This window comes from Asparagus officinalis, chromosome 4 (assembly GCF_001876935.1).
Source record: "Asparagus officinalis chromosome 4, Aspof.V1, whole genome shotgun sequence".
Lineage (NCBI taxonomy): Eukaryota > Viridiplantae > Streptophyta > Magnoliopsida > Asparagales > Asparagaceae > Asparagus > Asparagus officinalis.
In genome coordinates this window covers 69,599,213-69,620,212 of record NC_033797.1, presented here as the reverse complement: position 1 = coordinate 69,620,212, position 21,000 = coordinate 69,599,213, and the positions used below count along the sequence as shown (strand labels likewise).

At 36.7% G+C, this 21,000-nt stretch overlaps 1 protein-coding gene across 1 annotated transcript in view; it reads right to left on the bottom strand.

The window, feature by feature from the left end:
• Positions 1–19,865, bottom strand: part of LOC109837673 (GDSL esterase/lipase EXL3-like) — a 36,743-nt gene extending 16,878 nt beyond the window's left edge. Inside the window, exon 1 of the mRNA XM_020406002.1 lies at positions 19,463–19,865. Coding sequence (XP_020261591.1) covers positions 19,463–19,733 — 271 coding nt within the window. The 5' untranslated portion in view covers positions 19,734–19,865. The remainder of the gene's footprint in view (positions 1–19,462) is intronic.

Below are 21,000 nucleotides of genomic sequence, written 5' to 3'. Positions count from 1 at the left end.
ACGGCATAGTCGTCTAGGCTATTTTCACACATCCTATATGGCCAAGCCATCTAGGATGTGTGGACGTATGTGATGCATTTTCTAGATAGCAACGCTGTCGGCAATGCATCATCCTAGATGGATTTATTGTCAACGGCGTATTCTAGACAGACGACCGTCTACGATAGGTCTACGATAAGTATCGTAGACGGTTTTGTGCTGCATTCTAGACGGTGTTGGCCATCTAGGATGGGTGGATCTCTACTAGTGACTACAAGTTTTCAAAGCTTTAGGATATTTAAATATTGTAAAAAAATGAGGGTATATGTAAGTTTCAAAAACTTTAGCATATACGAATTCTACTAAAAACATGTGCATGTGAGAGTGTATATAAGTGCAAACTAGGGAAACTGTAAGATATTTAAGTGAAATGAAGCCACATAATGAGGTAGCAGAGGCTGTATAGCAAGTACTAACGGTAGGTCTCTTTTTGTTTTTTTTTTTGGGTGGGGGGGGGGCGGGGGGGGGGGAACATTAATAGAGCATTCCTGTATCTTTAAATGTATTTTGCACTTGAACTAAACTAAATATTACTAGCATTTCCCGTGTATGCACAACACTTAGGACTCGGAGAGTGCTATAGTCGGATTGTCAATAGAAAAAACAACGGGTAGTTTTCGTTTGATGTTTCCAACCTTAAGCATTTCCATTGATTTTTGAAGTGTGAGCGCTTGTCCTCTCTCTCTAGAAAATATGGCATGCGCACTTTCAAAATTCAAAAACTGAAGCTCGCTCAAACTAAAAAGCATGCTTGGTTTAAATAATTAAATAATAGTACTTATATTCCATTACATATGATGCGTGCATGATATAAAAGATAGTGCTATAGCTGAATCCTCCTCGATATAATAAAGAGAAGCTAGTGAACATGTGTACAGAAAGTGCCTCGTGTCAAATCTCTACTAAAAAAATGATGTGTCCCTCTATCATATTACAATATGACATGTGTACAACTAGTTTGATCTTCCTAATAATCTTCATCAAATTAAAAATATTCATGTCCATAATTAGAAATTTCTATCCATAATTTTTTTAATTACCAAATCTTAGTTTATCCTAATCAAATTATAACTGTTTATAATTAACAAAAATCTAAAAGAAATGTCATGTAGCTCTCCTTAACATTTTAAAGGGTGAATATCAATAAACCTCCCATATCCTTGGGCATTTAGCATTTTGCATTTAATCTCCATAATGGGGTTATCTAATAATTTTACATTAATAAAAATTAACCCTCAAGGCTAATATGTACCCTTCACATCATTTTGCAAGTTAATTTGAAAGTCACAAACAGTCCCCTTTAACTTATGAAATTTATACAAAAATCCTTAACAAATCAGTATATTACAAACAAACCCTAAAAATTTTAAAAAATACACATGGCCCCCTTAAAAATCTAAATTTGCAACAAAACCTAAAAACTCTAAATAGTACAAAAAGTCCCTAAAAATTCGAAAATTATAAGTAACCCCCAAGAAAATTCATAAAGTATAAACAACTTCTTGAAAATCCAAATTAATAACCCTTGAAAAGTCTGACAATTACCAAAAACCATGAAAAATCTGAAAGTTCAAACAAGCCCCAAAAGATATGAGAATTACAAAGACTCATTAAAAATAAAAAATAACAAATAGCCCTGAAAAATCTAAAGTTGCAAGTACCCACGTAAAAAAGCAAAAACTTGCAAACAGACCTTTTAAATTTAAATATAAAAAAGCCCCCAAGAGTTAATAAAAACGACAATTAAAAAATACAAAATAAAAAAGAAACCCATTCAATATCCAAAAAATTATAAACAACCTCTTAAAACCTAAAATCACAAACAACCTTTAAAAAATCTAAATATTACAAAAAAACCTCTAAATAAATCTGAAAATTTATAAACATTCATTTTTGGGGTTTTCTTTGCCAAAACTTAATGGAGGATTAAGTAAGAAAACATGAAACTTATTCAGATTTTACCAAAATTTATTGGGGGTATTTTGATCATGTTGCACATGAACAAATGATGTTAATTTTGTGGGTTATGAAAATAGTTATTAGAGGGTTATTGAGTGTTTCAAAGATATTGGTGATATATATAGTTACAAACACCTAAATTGATCGGGTGTTTCATGAAACTTACCCGTATTTAAATTTTGGATTTTTTTTATATATACCTCCAAAATTTTAGGTATTTTTAAATTTGTGACGCAGCGTGAAAGTTGTAACCTCGGAATCCACCAAGGGTGTTCTCTGAATCCACAAATAACGATCTTCGAATCCACGAAGAGCTTCGAATCCACGAAGAAATATTAAGGAAAAACAAAATTTTATTAATTAAAAGTTATACCTCTAGGGTTTATAAGACTCTTCTTAAATAGAAAAAGAAACAAGACTCCTACAATGACTCTAATTCCTACAATGACTCTCAACTTACCAAAAATGGTAAAGAATTCCTAAAACATTAAAACTCCTAAAAAGACTCCTTATGATTAGTAAAGTCCTCCGGTAAAATCTAAGATCAAATCGGATTTGTTTTCTAAACAAAACAGACTCCTAAAATATTACGAAAAATAGTAAAAACGGACAAAAATACAAATATCTCTCAAACCGTAAGGAATTTGGCGAAACTGAGAATGCAAACCATACCCAAAGGGGTAGGTTTGGATGGCTCCGTCTCGTTGAGATAATCGATTTTCATATATAATTCGTCTAATTCCGACGTACGGTTTGAAAGTTATGGCCGTTTCTTCGAAACAAGTTATTTTCATCGACCAGGCCCGCATTTGGGCTTGCGACTATCCCACTTTGACATAAATGTGTCTATTGTGTGTTCTACATCAGTCCCCCCTGCTTGAAAAGAGCTCGACCCCGAGCTTACACTTGCATGAATAGTTATTTCTTCTGGTGGGTAATACTCAAACAAATCTGCAATATTGAAACTAGGAGAAATACCTAAATCTATAGGAAGGTCAACCACATAAGCGTTGTCGCTAATCTTCTTCAGTATTTTGCATGGACCATACTTCTTATTCTTTAGCTTGTTGTAGGTGCCCACGGGAAAACGTTCTTTTCGCAGAAACACCATCACCATGTCTCCTTCTTCAAACACCTTCTTCCTCCTGTGTTGATCAGCATCGGCTTTATATTTAGCATTGAACTGCTCTATCTTTTCCTTCACCTCCTGCTGGATAGCACGTATCTTTTCAACCATATGATCCGCAGGAACACTCTGTTCGGGAAGCTTAGACAATGGAGCAAGGTCGAGATAATAATTCGGAAGCCTTCCATACACAATCACAAAGGGTGCCTTGCCTGTAGTTCTACTCTCCATACAGTTATAAGCAAACTCAGCATGTGCCAAATTAAGCAAGATCCCACTGTTTCGGTCGATCTCCAGAGATGGATCAATTGACGCAGCGCGGAAGTTGTAACCTCGGAATCCACCAAGGGTGTTCTCTGAATCCACAAAGAACGATCTTCAAATCCACGAAGAGCTTCGAATCCACGAAGAGCTTCGAATCCACGAAGAAATATTGAGGAAAAACAAAATTTTATTAATCAAAAGTTATGCCTCTATGGCTTACAAGACTCTTCTTAAATAGAAAAAGAAACAAGACTCCTACAAGGACTCTAATTCCTACAAGGACTCTCAACTTACCAAAAATGGTAAAGAATTCCTAAAACATTAAAACTCCTAAAAAAACTCCTTATGATTAGGAAAGTCCTCCAGTCAAATTTGAGATCAAATTGTATTTGTTTCCTAAACAAAACAGACTCCTAAAATATTACCAAAAATAGTAAAAATGAACAAAAATACAAATATCTCTCAAACCGTAAGGAATTTGGCGAAACTGAGAACGCAAACCAAACCGTAAGGGGTAGGTTTGGATGGCTTCGTCTCGTCGAGATAGTCGATTTTCATATATAATTCGTCCAATTCCGACGTACGGTTTAAAAGTTACGGACATTTCTTCGAAACAAGTTATTTTCTTCGACCAGGCCCGCATTTGGACTTGCGACTATTCCACTTTGACATAAACGTGTCTGCTGTGTGTTCTACATCAATTTGTCCCCAAATCATGTTAATTATAAATTTATCCCCCTAAATTGTTTTTTTCCTTAGCTTTATCTCTCACCTTAAGTTTAGGACTTTGTTCATTCATTTCCCTAGAAATAAGAAATGGAAAGTAATGTTGGGAACCCATTTTCTGAATATAATGGGAGTATCTTGGAAAAGTTTTGTGGCTGTTTGTTTCGAACACATTGCATGAATATCTTTCCTCTTTTTCTTCAGTTTAGTTTGAAAACACAAAAAAAAAGGACAAAAACTTGAGTTGTAAATGTAGTTGGTTCAAACTTCAAAAATAAATCATTTGATTGGTTAGGGAGCTGTTTTTAATAGCTTTTAATGCTTTCGAGCCTATTTCCATGCTACAAGCTCAGATGTGGTGTTTCTTGAAAAAAATAATGTGGTAGGGATTTTCTTGCCCCATTTCACTGAAAGCCTTTAGTGAAACAGGCAAAGGAAAAAAAAAAGGCGCAAACACCTAATTTTACATGGCAATGCTGAAATTTCCTTTAAAATTAGGCTTTGGGGTTTTTTTGGGAACTAAAGAACCTCTTAGTCAAAAAAGAAAAGAAAAGAAAATTCACTCATGCGGGCAAAAAAATGACACTTGTTGTCTAGGAACAAATTAAGCACTTTTTTATTTAAAGTTTTAAGATTTAAGGGAATTTTCGTTGATTTTTCCATATATGGAGAGATTTCCTTAGTTTGTCATATATAAGGAAAATTTCTAAAATTTAAAAGTTAATCTTATCAAGAGGGGATTTTCTTTTAAATAGTAATGCAGATGCAGATAGATATATAAGTGTGTATATTTTCTTTGTAGTTTTTGCATATAAACTCTGTGAAAGATGATTTGAAAGAAAAACATTTTAAATTAAAATGTTTAACATTTTATAAATATTTAATTTTTATAAAAAATTAATAATTAATATCATAAACAGAAACCCTAATTAATTATCTTTATTATTATTATTATTATTATTTTAACTGAAAAAGCAGGGCATGATGCAAAAGAACCTGTAACTAAAAGATAAGGATGAAGGCGGACACAAACGAATTGCATCCTGAATATACTACAATTAAAGATGAAAATAAGGGAACTATACAATTATGTTGTATCTTGAGAATTATCAAGAATAACAAGCTCTTGAGAATTGGTTACATGTCATATTTAATTGGCTGAGTCCTATAATCTAAGACCCCCGACCTGAGTGTGTGCATTTTGATCTCTGTAGCAATCCGAGTCCAAGACAAACGATGTCATCAAGATGGGACCTGTTAAAAGACTCTGAGTCTGAGACAAAAGGCGTCTTCTTCTCGGACTTTAATTTACTAAAGAGTGTCCTGAACGAAAAAATAACCTGTCAACTTCACCAACGTCACTCACCTTTAATGCATGCTAATTAACATCCATACTTCGTCGACCAGTCACCATCACATTAAATGCATGGTCAGAGTCAATATGATTTTCGGGCTGGAATCATAAACTCCTCGGACAATGTTAGTACTTTAGCCATTCTATTATTATCACATTAAATACAGAGATAACTCACTCAACCGACAAGCCAACACATGTAAAGTGCAGTCTGACTGACTGACTGCACCGACTTGGTCGAATTACCAATATGCCCCCACAAATTCTCTATAAATAGTGGATAATCTCACTACAACAAGGTACATTGGAAAAAAAACCCTAAAACTAGATTCTGTATTTCTACAAGCTTGGTTAGTTTGTCACTAACTTGAATGTTGGAGGACACACAAGGAAAAATCTCCTTCGGCTCTCTAACAGGTGTTACATCTGTAGAAATCTACTTTACCTTAATTAATCATTCATCAAAGAAGATTAAGAGACCCTAAACTCCTCCAAATATCCACCCGATCATACAATTAACTTTCTAACATAAACAGTTTAGTGCCCACCATGGGACCCACTTCTTATTCCCTTGAAAACAATGGCTGATCCTAATCACCCTCTGATCTCTAATTCACGCACTCCTAGAGAATCCTTCAGTATTAGCTATGTTACTTAAGCTTAGCTGGATGAATCCACCCAAAGGATAGCTCAATCTCTCCAATAACAGTTTGCCTTGTTCGCGAACGACCTCCTTAGCCATTTTCTTCCTTTCCAACCTCCCACTTCAGCTGTCACCCCTTTCATTCAAGGACAGCACCGGCTGTAGGAAGATGAAGAGCTAGTTAGGGGGACCACCCTCAACCATCGAGTCGCCAAACTCGCTTTGTTGCCGATCAACAATATATCAGCATCACCTGGTGGCAACAGGTGAAAGCTCAGGCCTCAACCCTGGCCAAATTTTATCGGTGACTTGACGAGGTGTAAGATACACCCTACAGACCCAAACCTTTGAGGCTCTGGATTGATCCTTCTGTGACCAACTTGGTTTCTGGTTATGACCATACATTCAACATGGTGACCGACGTTATCGAAGGGAATACTCCCCTCTAAGATTAGATCATGAATGCTTCCTACCCTAAGATCAAGATGCCACAATCATAAAATATAAGGGCGAATGCAACCTAACAAAACATGCATAGAATTTCTTTGACCTAATGTGCCTGTAGAATGTGATTGATCCAGTCATTTGAAGAGCTTTTCTCATTACCCTCAATGGCAATACCGTGACATGGTGAAATTCTCTGGAGAAGGACTCCCTCCTTGACTATGAACAACTCAGTCAGAAGTTCGTACACTACTTCTTAGCAGACACGAAAAAGAAGGCTCCTTTTTTCTCTCTTATTTCAAACTAAATAGAGAACTGACAAAATACTGAGGGAATAATTGAAAAGATTTCAAGCTAATTGGTTGTAAGTAGAATACCTAGGCAACATGGTGGTGATGGTGCAATAATCTCTAGAAGATGAAAAGCTGTCTGACTTGCTCATTATGAATCTTGTGGTTAACTTCGACCAACTCATAGCCAAAGCTTGATCACATATATAGGCAGAAGATAGCCACCCGACTTGCTCATCATGAATCATGTAGTTAACTTCGACCAACTCATAGCTAGAGCTTGATCATATATAGAGGCGGAAGATAGTTGCCTCCATAAGCTAGTGGCTTGAATGTAAGCTACCGAAGCTGAGTCTTCTGGAGGCAAGAAGGCTGAGGGAGAGCCACCTGAGTCTAAGTTTAGATAAAGTCAACTAGATAGAAGAGATCAAAGAAGGGATGACTGGTATTGCCCCTGATCTAGAAGGAGGGCCATCTCACCAAATCCATACCTCGTATGAATTTGAACCCTCACAAGAGGGATCTTCATCAATACTACCACTACCACTACCACTAGGACTATGGCCACGACACCAATGACTGTAGGGTCCTACAAAAAAGACATCAAAGACCTCATCCAAAGAGGGTTGCTAAAAAAAATCCCTCGCCAATCATAACAGAGGGATGGGTCTTGGACAAATTGCTGAGGAGGAGATCAAGATCTAGATCATCTAACCCAAGCCCAAAAAAGAGTGAGCTAAGGGAAGCTAATGACAAAAGCACCATCAATACTATCAGCGGTAGCCAGTAGGAGGAGGAATATCACATAATTCTTGGGAGAAGTATGCCTGATGAGCCCTTGAGGTAAATCTATGAAAGAAGAAGCTCAAATTGGATCAACACATCTACTTCAGCGATTCTGACCTAAAAGGTGTAAAGACGCCTTACGATGATCTTATCATTATCTCCACATAAATCAATAGATTTTGAGTCAAGATGATCATGGTAGACATATGAAATTCAGTGGATGCTCTATTCACGAATGCATTCATCCAAATAGGCATTGATAGATTAGAGTTTCAATCCTGTTCGAGTCTTTTGGTAGCTTCTCAGGGCACTCGGTTCAACCGGATGGGTTGATCAACCTACCCATGATAGTTGGTGATTGTCCTCATCAATCCATAATTTGGATTCGGTTCATAGTGATAAGCATTAAATCATCTTACAATATCATTTTTGGGAGAACTTTCCTCAATGACCTTTAAGTTTTTCCTTGCACCTACCATCTAAGTGGTGAAATTCCCGACTCTCAAAGGAGTCGGCTTTGTGTGGTGTAATTAAGGAGAGGCCAGATCTTGCTATCTTCCCTCCATGAAGGGTAAATGGACCTTAAAGATTCCGCCAATCAAGAAGTCCCAAACCTACCTATAAAAAGAAGAAGAAATAGAATGAACCACTTTAGCAAAAGAACTGGAAGAAATCTAGCTCAGCCTCGATAAAACCAATAAGGATAAAATTCGGTTGGAGCTAAGCGATCCTTTGTGAGGAGCAATATCACATTCCTTCATAACACAGATGTTTTGCCTAGAGACCTAAGGATATGCCAGGAATTGTCCCAAAAGTGATAGCTCATGAGTTGTCCATCCACTGACATAGCAAGCCCGTCCGATAGAACAAAAGGCATCTTGGGCCCTAGAGATAGCAAGTGGCTATTAAAAAAATTGACCAACTGCTAAAAACTAGTTTCATCCGAGAAGTGCAGTACCCTGAATGGCTAGTGAATATAGTTCTAGTTAAAAAAGCTAACAGTAAATGGAGAATGTGTGCCGACTTCACCAACCTCAACAAAGCATATACCAAATACATCTCCTTTCCTTGGATTGACCAACTAGTTGATGAAAGTGTCAACCATGAAATAATGCTCAACTTATGGATGTATAATCAAGTTACAACTAGATAAAAATGGTAGAATACAATGAAGGAAAAAAACCTCTTTCATCATAATTCATTGTTATATTGGGATGCCCTTCGAACTCAAGAATGTAGGAGTAACCTGCTAGAAATTAATCAACAATATCTTTAAAGTCAACCAGGTCACAATGTAGAGGTGTATGTAGATGATATGTTGGTAAAGTCTAAATGGATTGACTCCTACATTGAGGATCTTGAAGAAACCTCCTTCATCCTCCGTCAATGTCAAGTGAAGCTCAGCCCTATGAAGTGCACCTTCGAGGTACGATCGGAAAATTTCCTCAGATTAGATAACTCAATAAGGAATTAAGATCAACACGGAGAAGATAACTACCATTAACGAGACATGGAAGTGTTTCATAGTGAGGGACATTCAAAAATTAAATAGTAGGATAGTGACTTTAAGTCACTTTCTCTCCAAGTCAGCTGAAAGAAGCCTTACCTTCTTTAAAGTCCTCTGGGTTCAAAGGAGCTAGAGATGACATCCAATGGACGATAGAGTATAACAATATTTTCACAGACCTCAAGTGATATCTGACCTCTAAGCCCTTGTTGAGAAAACACATTGAAGGAAACAACTCTAGCTCTACCTAGTGATCTTGATAGAATTTGTGAGCTCAGTCCTGGTCTGAGAAGAAGAGAACACCTAGAAGTCAGTGTATTACATCACCCACATACTAATGGCAGCCAAACTTGACTACATTCTCATTAAGAGAGCATCCTTTGCCCTCATATCAACACAACCAGAAAGCTAGTCCATACTTCCAATCCCACACAGTAATAGTATGAATTAATTTGCCTTTGAAAAAAGCACTTAATAGCCCTACCACTTTTGGCCGAATGATCAATCGAGCCATCGAACTTAGCAAATATGATGTCCAGTTCATACCTAACACAACCATAAAGGCCTAGGTCCTTGCCGACATTCTGATCGAGTCACCCGATCTTAAAGACGGCCTACCAGTTCAAGGACCGGCTCCACTCCAAGTTCGAAAACCAGTTAGAAGAACCCGCTCTCTAGAAAAACACTATCTCTAAATACCATCTACCTGATTTTTCATCATGGTGGCTACTAAGAATAGACAGATCCTCAGGAGAAAGTGGAGCAAGAGTGGTAATGCATAGCCTAGAAGGGCACATCTATGAATATGCCATCGCCTTCGACTTTCTGGCCTCAAACAATGAAATGAAATACAAAGCTCTTATGGCCATCTCAGAGCCTCTCTCGTAGCTAAGGCTAAGTCTGTCTTCATAATCATAGACTCTCAACTTATCTTCTATCAAGTGTGGAGAGAATATGAAGCAAAGGAACCTCAAATGCCAAAGTATTTGGAGAAAGTCAAAGAACTATTGAGTAAATTGAAGGAATTCTGTATCAACCAGGTCCCAAGGGTTCACAACACCCGTGCAAATGCTATATCCATACTAGTCTCCTCAAGCATGGGGGCATGACAGGGCCAGTATACACGAACACCCTCAAGAAGCTCATCATTATCGAAACCACAGTAGACTCGACCATGCAAGTAGACCCACAACTAGAGCCATGTTGGATGGACCCACTTATCCAATATATATCTAACAAAAAGAACTCTACTCAAGAGTCAAGCGGAGGGAAGAAGCCTATAGAGGAATGCTCTAAAGTATCTCATGATTGAAGAGCAACTCTACCATCTTTCATACACAAGTAGTAACATGGGCCCTATTTCCGGTGGCTCCGAACTAAAGAAGTGGACATGTCCTAAGGGAAATCCATGAGGGAATATTCAGGAACCACATAGGTGGCCAGAATCCTTTTACAGAAGGTCATAAGGTAGGGCTACTACTGATCAACCATTCTAGTCTAGTCAAAAAACTAGCAACCCAGTGCAAAGCTTTCCAATTCTTCTCAAACATCTTGTAAACTCTAGCAACTAAGCTCACTCCTTTCAGTAGCCCTGATCCTTTTCATTTAGTGGGGATTAGATTTGTTGGGCCAATTATAATAGCAACCAAATAACAAAAATTTTTAATTGTAGCTATAGACTACTTCCCTAAGTGGATAGAAGAAGAGTAGTAGGTAAAAATTGATGAAATTAATATCCACAACTTCATTTGAAAATCTATCATCAGCAGATTCAGGGTGCTAGTAACCTTCATAACTAATAATGACACTCAATTCAATAGCAATGGATTTCATGGTTTTTATAAAGAGTGGCAAATCCAACTTATATTTGAGTCAATAGCACACTCCAGGTGCAATGACCTAGAAGAAGTGGAAAACAAGTACCTACTGCAAGTGCTAAAGAAGATGGTGGACTAAGAAATAGGGGTATAGGTTAATGAACTATCTGGTATTTTATGGTTGTATCAAACAACTCGTAAAAACACCATGAGAGAACCTCACTCTGACTAATATACAAAGTAGAAGCAGTCATGCCAGTAGAAGTCAACGTGCCTAATATGCGACTACAACATTTTGATAAGGAAGCCAATAAAATTGGCCTAAGAAGTGGACTCGACATCATTGATGAAGTTATAGAGTAAGCACTCTAATCTCTGATTATTTGTCAGTAGCACATTGCCTATTGCCAGAATAACTGAGTTTGACCTTAACGATTCAAATTAAAGGTCTGATCCTCCAAAAGGCCATTTACATTTAACAAAATTGTGGGAAGAATAAGGTAGCTTTTAATTTACATAGGGGCTTTGCAATTACATTCACTAAAAATATTTACTGAGAAATTCTATATTCCAAGGATGCTTCAAGACTTTTCCTGTTAATACTGCATCCAGTAAGCATCTAGGTGGACTTCAAGAGTAAACTCAAGGCACATATAATTTCTTGCGACTCAATCTTCACCTACTCGTCTAAGGTTCTCAAAGTCCTTGGGTATTGGTTTTCCAAAGTAAATCCAAGGCACATAAAATTCCTTGCAACTCTGTCTTCAACAACTCATTCAAGGTTCTCAAAGCCCTTAGTATCAGTTTTCAAGAGTAAAACCAATGCATATAAAATTCCTTATGATACGATCTTCACCGACTCATCCAAGATTCTCAAAGCCCTTGGTATCAGTTTTCATAAACCCAAAGCACATAAAATTCCTCGCGACTCATTCCTGACTGACTTGTCCAAGTTTGCAAGAGTATTGATTTTCAAGTGTAAACCAATGTATAGTAAAAACTCTCTACACCTCAGTCATCACCAATTCATCCAAGACGAAAACACTTACGTTTCACTCTTCAATAACTCATCAAAAGATTTCTAAAAATCAATGAACCTAAGGGACGTAATGATAAACAACTCAAAAAAACTATGAAAATATTCGGGTCATACAAAATTAATCTTTCATTTATTCACAAGAATTTACAATACTTTTTATTTAATGACTTAATAAAAAATATATATGATTTTCATCATCAATGGAGTAGTATCAGGAATAGAACGCAAAGCAGTATCAGAAGCCAAACTTGTAGCAAGAGTAAAAGAAAGACCCAAAGCAGAAGTAGCAGATGAGGTCTCTGGTGGGTGGAATGAAGAACACAAGCCGGCTACCTCATTGGAGCCCTCCTCAACCATGTCTTCATCTGATTCGACACTTACCTCGTCATCTTCCTCTACATTCCTAACCTGCCTTCCCTCTCAAGCATCTTAAGGACATCAGGGCAAAAGCTTGAGAGGGTACTTGAGCCAATCGGGGTTGACTTTAACCTTGTGAGAGAGCTTCTTCATTAAGTGATCAAACCTTGTCTTACAAGAAAGAGCGACCACCACTTTGTCGAGATCACCATAATATACTTACTTAATTATTTCCTTCTTAAAGGCACTCAATTCTACGAATGCTACATGTTCTCAAGGTCTTAAACTTGAGCGAGGAGAGAAGCACACTGCTGCTTGGCCCTTTGAACAACTTGGGCAACATCATGTTGGATAGACTCTTGAAGAGCTACCTTCTCCTATAGCTTCACCTTAAGTTCCTCCACATCGGGTCAAGCCACCCATGCCTGCTCATTAACATCCTCTCTCTCCCTCATCTTTGCCTCAACTTCTGACTCGAGATACTCGATCCTCTCTTTAGGAAGACCTACATTGTGATGGGAATGATCATGATCCTCTTATAGATCTTTTATCCCTTCTGAGCCTAAGCAAGGAGGACAGCTCGCTGTCGAGAGAGCTTGATAGTAGCCTAGATATTATCAGCTCAGGTGGCTAGCTCTTGCCCCATATCTTATCGACTCTTCTTCGGTTGATCCAGCTTACTACCTCTTTTAGCAGCTAGCAACTCGGCCACATCTCAAAAGTCCCTATAAGCTGACACCTCCCCGTAAAGCTTGAAGAAAAGCTCATGAGCTAACTCGTATTAGCAAAACAACTCGGTCTCCACAAGCAGCCCCCTGGTAAGATAGGTTTGAAGAGTTTATTGAAGGTAAATATCGTGTACTCAACTCAGCAAAACCTAGTTGTTGGGGGAAAGATCTGATCAACTGCCTGAGATTAATTAGGATATGACCCAGAATAAAAATGGTGTCATCCATTGGTTCCCTATCATGTCGAGGATCAGTCTTAACTGACCTAACACTCAAATAGACCCTCAACTTCTCTCACTTAGGAGGAGATAGTTTGCCAATGCGGTGGGAAATAGCCACTCATATTAACTTCCTTTTGCTACAACTAGTTCCTCCTCAGTATGTAGCTCCTCTTTGATAACTGGTTCCTCAAAAAACAACTCCTTTACCAGCCCTCCTCAAAGACTTAGGATTCTCACTTGGGTTGGCTTGTGTATCAGGGTTGTTCTCATCCCCATTCAGGATCTCAACTTCTATAGGCCCCAAAACAACATAATCCCTCTCAACAAGTTCTTCTTGCTTGTCAGTTTGCTACATTGACTTGCCACCCAAAATGATGGCCTCAAGTGGGGGAGCCTCTGAGGACGAAACCCTACTAATCAACCAAGTCATAGGCTCAGCCACCTCATCCCTAAGCTTGAAGAGGTTCTGCATACCGCCTTCGGGTCGGTGATAGTCCTTGGAGGCTATCTTCTCCCTCATTTTCTTCTCTGACCTATCAGAACAAGTGGTGGATATACCCGAACCAAGACCCAGTTTGGCTGCAAGCTCATTTGGGTCCTGATAAAGAGCCTAAACCTCCTCCTCTGCCAACTCGACATACAGACACTTCTAAGATCCCATAGAGGAGACAACACAGGGAATTTCTTCAGCTACATTTCTGGAGCCAAAAATGTAGCTTGAGCAAGATCTTCCTTTATAGATGGCATATGATATATATCGACAGCTCAGAGCATAGAATTATCAAAAAGGTTCCAAATCAGTAAGGACCCTTGTAGGCTCGAATCTTGTCTAGCCCTTGCCTCTTCGCTTCAAAGAGCTTTACCACTCTCAGACCCTTCTTCTTTATCTACGGCCATATAGGGTAGGCTAGAATAGAGTTAACACCAAAAAGAAAGAAGAACTTCTCTTTCCATCCCGTCTTAGTGTCGGGAATGTTTAGCACCAACCAAAAATCATCAATCTACTGAAGATAGAAATATCCCTCACCCTTGCTAGCCTTTAGCACACAACAAGTGACACAAGATTCCTAGGATCAACTCAACGTTCACCCAATGGCATTGATAAGAAAGGCAATCTGAAAATCCATGGAGTTAGGATTCAATTGCAATAGTGATATGCTAATTGCTCGAAATAACATTGAAGAAAAGATGCAGTGGCAGAAGAAGGCTAAACACAAGATAGTGTCAACACATCAGCAAAAAATTGCCCCGTGGTGGTTGATGGTTTGGTTGAATGGAAAACAGACATTGTGAATGGGCTGGGGATGTTATATGCCTTCGCCCATTCTCCAAGCTAAACCTAGAGCATAGATGATTTGTACCACTGGAGCAAATAGATCTAATCCTCATTGTGGGCCACAGAAGGTTGCGCACATGTAGCCATCAGAATAGTTGGAGAAGATGATTGGAGTTCTAAAAAGCAAAGATCTTAAAAAAGAATATCATAATTCTAAACATGCAATTCTTAAATTTCTCGGGGGTAAGATAGAGAACCAAAGAAGAGAGGAAAAGGGAATATTTATAGGCATGGGGTAGGTGAAACATGTCCAAATCTTAGCAGTTGACTCGACTCTTAAAAAATCACTGATGATTCTCAACCGAAGCATCATTCTATTCAACCAAAACTTTTTGTCATGCACGATCAATGCTAACGTCAAAATTTTAGGACATAGCAGTCTCCTAAAAAGTAATTTGAATTCCCAACACGATGAAAAGTTGAAAGGATTCAATTTCTCTGTAACTTGGCTTCCCCAATCTAAGTGAAAGAGGTCAATGTTATATCCTAAGAATTAACAAGCCTAATGAGCTCTTAAGAGTTGGCAACATATCATAATTAACTAGCTGAGTCCTATAATTTGAGAGCCCAACCCGGGGGTGAGCAGCACAAATCTCTGTAGCAATTCGAGTCTGAGGCGAGAGATGTCTTTAAGCCAGGACTTGCTAAAAGACCCTAAGCCCCAGATAAAAAGCGGCTACAGCTTGAGCTTCTCTAAGGAATATCTCGAATGATGAAATGACCTATCAGCTTCATCAATGTCACTCGTATTTAATGCACAGCCAGTTAGTGATTATACTTTACCTCCTAGTCACCATCGTATTAAATGCATGACCAGAATCATTATGGCTTCTCGAGCCAGAGTCATAATGACTCCTCGAACGGCACCAGCTCTTTAGCCATTCTGTCACTATCAAATTAAATTTAAAGATGACTCATTCAATTGACTATTGACACGTAAAAAGTGCAGTCTAACCGACTGACTACATTAACCCAATCGAATTACCAATTTGTTTCCATAAATTCTCTTTAAATTTTGGATAATCCCACTACACTAATATATGTTGGAAAAAGTGATCCTAAAATTAGATTATACATTTCAACAAGCATGCTAAACCTATTACTGACTTAAACGTCAGAAAGCACACTGAGGGAAATCTCCTCTAGCTCTCTAAATGTGTTACTTGTGCAAATACTTGCTTCATCCTAATTAATCAATCATCAGAGAAGATTAAGGAATCCTAAACTCCTCCAAATATCTGTCCACTCATATAATTAACTTTCTAACATAAATACAATATAACCGCAATGACTTATCTCCCATCTTCGTTATAATCATAAAGGGCTACACACAAATGAATTTCATCCTCCTCAAAATATACATCCACATCCTTAGATTTAAAACTATCAAAATTATCATAAATATTAACTTAACTAATTAATAATATTTTTTAAAAATAATAAGATTGTTAAACTTCCTATATTTAATAATAAGATTATTAATTAAAAATCAAAACTTAATAATAACACCTAATAGGTTATATTTGACCTAAAAAATGAGTTTACCCTCTACAAAATAAATAGTGCAATATTATATAAAATTGAAGTAGATTCTGCATTGTTTGGTATATGGGAATGGATGAGAGTGAAATGCTCATTCTTACTATTCATTCATGCGTACCAAATACAATACCTTTTAAGAAACTAGAAAGTGCATTCCCCACTTCTAAGTCATAATTCCCACTTTATGTGAGAATGGACAATCTCAATAAGATGGCAAGGCATCAAAAAAGATTCTGTCTTGTTTGGTATGCAGGAATGGATGAGAGTGAGATGTTTATTCTCAATTCTTGTTGATTTGTATGGTTGTACCCACATAAAAGCCAGAAAGTCCATTCCCATTTCCCAATCATAGTTTTCACTTTATGAGGGAATGAACATTTACAATAAAATGATAGGGACTGAGCATTTTCAATTAAGTGGAAATTAATATTTTAAAATAAATTTTAAATATGCCTTGATTGCTTATGATTACCCATACCAAACATAAAAAAATTGTTATTCTCACTTCATTCTATAATCTCAGCCAAACATGAGAATGACAATGAGCATTTTATTCCCATACTTTTATCATTTTCTCATTCCTTATTTCATTCTATTCTCACTTGCACATTCTCGCATATCAAACGAGGCATAAAAGGAGAAAATTACAAAGTAGGAGAAAATTATAAAGTAGGATATTAGTGTTAAGTGGAACTATTAAAGTTAGAAATACTGAAATTAAAATTGAATAATATATTCTAAAAAGAGAAACCTAATTTAAAAAACTATAACATCTTTATATAATTACAATTTTAGAAAATCTTGATATAAATTTGATAAAGCTTAGTTAGCATATTTACATCGATATCCTAAAAATTCAATAAGACATTCAAAATTATGCATTCTTAGGGTGAACAAATGGTCAGTGTAGTCAGTTTTGACTATTTTTTATCAAACCAAACAAAATTGAGCTAGATTCAAAATCAAACCAAACCGTGTCAAATATTTGTTCAGCTCGGTTGTTCAGTTTGGCCTTAGACATGTAAATCTAGAGAGTTTTTGATGAATTGTTTAGAAGCCCAAATAGGGGTCTGATGAAAAAAATTGACTAATAATAAAGAACGGGTCATATCTCCTAAATTGCACTTTAAAATTAGACATATAATATACATATATTATTTTTTTTTGAGATAGAGTCAACCAAACTGTCTAATTCTTGTTTTACCTTGCCAAATTCCCTCTAGATGGAGTGATATCAAATTAGACATATAATATACATATATCATATTTTGGGGAATGTTTTAGGAGTCTGTTTTAACTAGAAAATGAATCTGATTTGGTTCTAAGTTTGAGTGATTGATTGTCTCAATCATGGGGAGTCTTTTAAGGATAATTTGTTATTTTAAGTTTTGTTAAGTTCAGGTCCTGGTGGGAGTCTATTTGTTTTTCTATTTAAGCAAAGGGTTGTAAGACTTAGGGGCATAACATTTCATCAGTAGAATTTCTCTTATTATATTTTCTTCATGAAATCGAAGATCTTTTTTTGTGGATTTAAAGAGCAACTCTTGGTGGGATCTGAGGCTTATCACTTCTCACTGGTTTAATTTTTAGCTAAAAGACAAGGCTGTTACTTCTTCTAACCTTTCACTCATCCATATCTTAATTCAAGGAGAAACTCGATCATCAAATCAAATATTTATTGATTAAGATATATAAAAATATTAGCATCGATTATCCATTCAACTTGAACAAGCATAAGTTTTAGGCAATTATGTTGAGAGCGGTTGGTTCGGTTATTTTGGTTTTAAATATTTCAGAATCGAACCGATCTAAAATTTTTCTAAAACCAAGCCGAACAGGCAAAATTCAATTGATTTAATTGGTTTGTAGTGAACTGTGCTCACCCCTACACATAAATATGGAAGAAATCTTAATTAGTATGTATATATATATATGTATGTATATGTATACATGTGTGTGTGTATATATATTGTTAACAAAAAAGAAAAACTTTAGATAACAATTTAACATGATAATAAGTGCATGTATAACTTGTCCTTTTCAAAGCAAAAGAAAAGTATATAACTTTTACATGTATATTATGTATGGAAGTACGATATGAGTATATACATCCGTTTTAACAATCCTACTTAGATAATATTGTTATCCATATACTACTGTCTAATCACTATGAATTCATGACAGCATTGAAAGCTGTTCAGTTTGTGCATGCTATTGACTTTAGAAATGCTGAGTTTGAGGGAGATACTAAAAATCTCATAATCCACGGTTAGGTTCCGGTGTTTTCTGTTTTTGGGCATATTGGTAATGACATTCGAAACAAATGTCAAGAATTTGAGACATTCCACTTTTGGTAGTTCGAATAATCGAGAATGTCGTGGCTCACGCGCTAGCAAGAAAGGCAATTGCTCTAGAGGATCCTTCAGAATTCATTCTTCACATATTGCAGCAGGATAGATCCTAGACATGAGCTTAGAATTTAGAATTTTATCTCTATTTTTGAGTTTAAATGCTCCTGGGCTATTATTAATGTTTGTTTATGAATAAATAAAATAAGTATGTTTTGGCCAATTAATCCTTTTCTCTACGTACATAATATACACCATTCTGTTAGGAGATCAAATCAAATCATCTAAAAAGAATTTTGTACTTCATGAGAAGGAGGATTGACATAATTAATATAATTGTTTGGTATATGTTCATTTGGAAAATACGTAAGATCTATTTTCATGTACCCATGTGTTTTCATTTTCAAGAACTTCCGATACTACCTTTCCATTGTTCTTGGTCTACAAAAGTGAATTGTATTAGTGTATCATTACATTGTCGAGATGTACTTAACATCTGTACAATGTACTCGAAGAACATAGAAGGTCTAACTATGTCAACTTGACCTTTACATTATCCCAAAACCCCTTCAAAAACTTAGAAGACATGATATATACACTGATTCACTTTATAGTCATTAATAGTTATCTAAAAATCTGTGATTTTGACATGCGATATGTTGAGGATCTCCATGCTGATGCATGGGGACGTGTTTAAACTTATGATAGAGTCAATATTTATTACGGGCAAAAAAAAGATCATCTTATTAAACATCAAGTAGGCAGTAGTGAAAATGAAAATATTAAGAATAATATTATTAAAAGAAGAAATATAGAAGTTCTAAGTCAACTAAAACGTGACAAGCCTTGAGCTAAAAATAAAATTTGGAGCTATATGTAGAGAAATCTATGTACGTATATGTATGTATGTATATATAAACACATGTAGATGTATACCCAATAAATCAGAGGGGATCTTTCCGTTGCTGAATCTGCCAGTGGGCTTGCCCCCGTTGAAGTCGATACCGTAAGGAGGGAAATTACACTTGACGATGGTATTAATGTCATTGTTGTTTCCAGGGTCCATGATCGAGTCCCCGAACACGATTAATGCTGGCACTTTAGGTGCAGTTGCAGGAGAATCTTGAGCCAATGCTTGGCGCTCAACCTTAGACAGATTGGAGATGATGACGATGCAGAAGGCTATTGGAGTTATGAGAAACCTCATCTTGTGCAGTGTGGTAGCTCTTCTCTTTTCTGAAGTAGGGCTTTGCTGCCTTAAATAAAGAAAAGGAGCTATTGGTATTTGCGTAGCTGGCAATAAAGAGTGGTGGGAGTGGTGTTTGGTTTCTATTAGTAGCTGGCAATAAAGAAAAGTAAGCTTTTCTAGTAGTTTGAGCTTGTGCTCATATGCAATCTAACTGTATTGACAGCTCATAGTGATATGTGTATTTAAATTTGCTCGTAAGATATCTTTTATACTTCGTTATAAGATGTTCTACGAAGAGCCCTCTTTATCAGTTCTTTTCCCTTTGAGAGCTTCTCTCTCTACCGATCTTACTTTTCTAGTTAGGTGCACGTAATGGCATATATTTATGATAATAATGTGATTCCGGTGAGGGTGGGTGGAACTTTCTGTCATGTGGCCACTCTCCTTTTCTATTATTAATGTTTGAGCCTAAATATGTAGAGAGCTTTGTGTATGAAGTTTAAGGATATGTGGGTGTACGGGCAGCACTTGAGATGGAGGAATTGGTTTACTAGGTTGCCCAGATAGTTCTGATACTGGATGGATATGTGATTAATGTCTAGAAAGATGAAGAAGCAAGCTATATATCATGTTGCGTTGTAGCATTATTAAATCTGGCCAAGTAGAGCTCCACCCTTAACTGGTCCATTAGAAGCTTGATGTTGCGTCTGAATGTATCAAAGCCATGGAAATTAGCACTCCTACTTGAAACATGTATGTATGGTTGTGCTGTCATTTTAAAGTATGTTAAAAGTACAAAATTATAACCCTTGGTCCTCATCATAATTTAGATGATTTGGTACAGTTGCACAGATCTTTTGTTGCACGTCGGCGGAAGCGTGCACACAAACCAAACGAGTCGTCGAGCAATGAAAGGAGAAACAACCAACAAGTGCAATTCACAAAAGAACGACCAAAACCAATCACAAACACAGAAATTTACGTGGTTCGGCAATTGCCTACGTCCACAGGGAGATGATGGGGAGATTTCACTATATGGAGGAGAAATACAATGAGTTACAACTCTCAAACACTCAAAATAACCCTCACCAAAAGATCTCAACTCACCTCTCAGAAATCTCCCTCTCAATGTGCTCAAAACAACATCTTTTTCTCTGATAATAATCTCTTCTAAAACGTTATATATATATATATACCCCTAAAATCAAAATAGACCAGGAATCCAATAATTCTAAAATCAAAACCAAAACAAACTATGAATCATGTTTGGCCCAATAACTTGCTA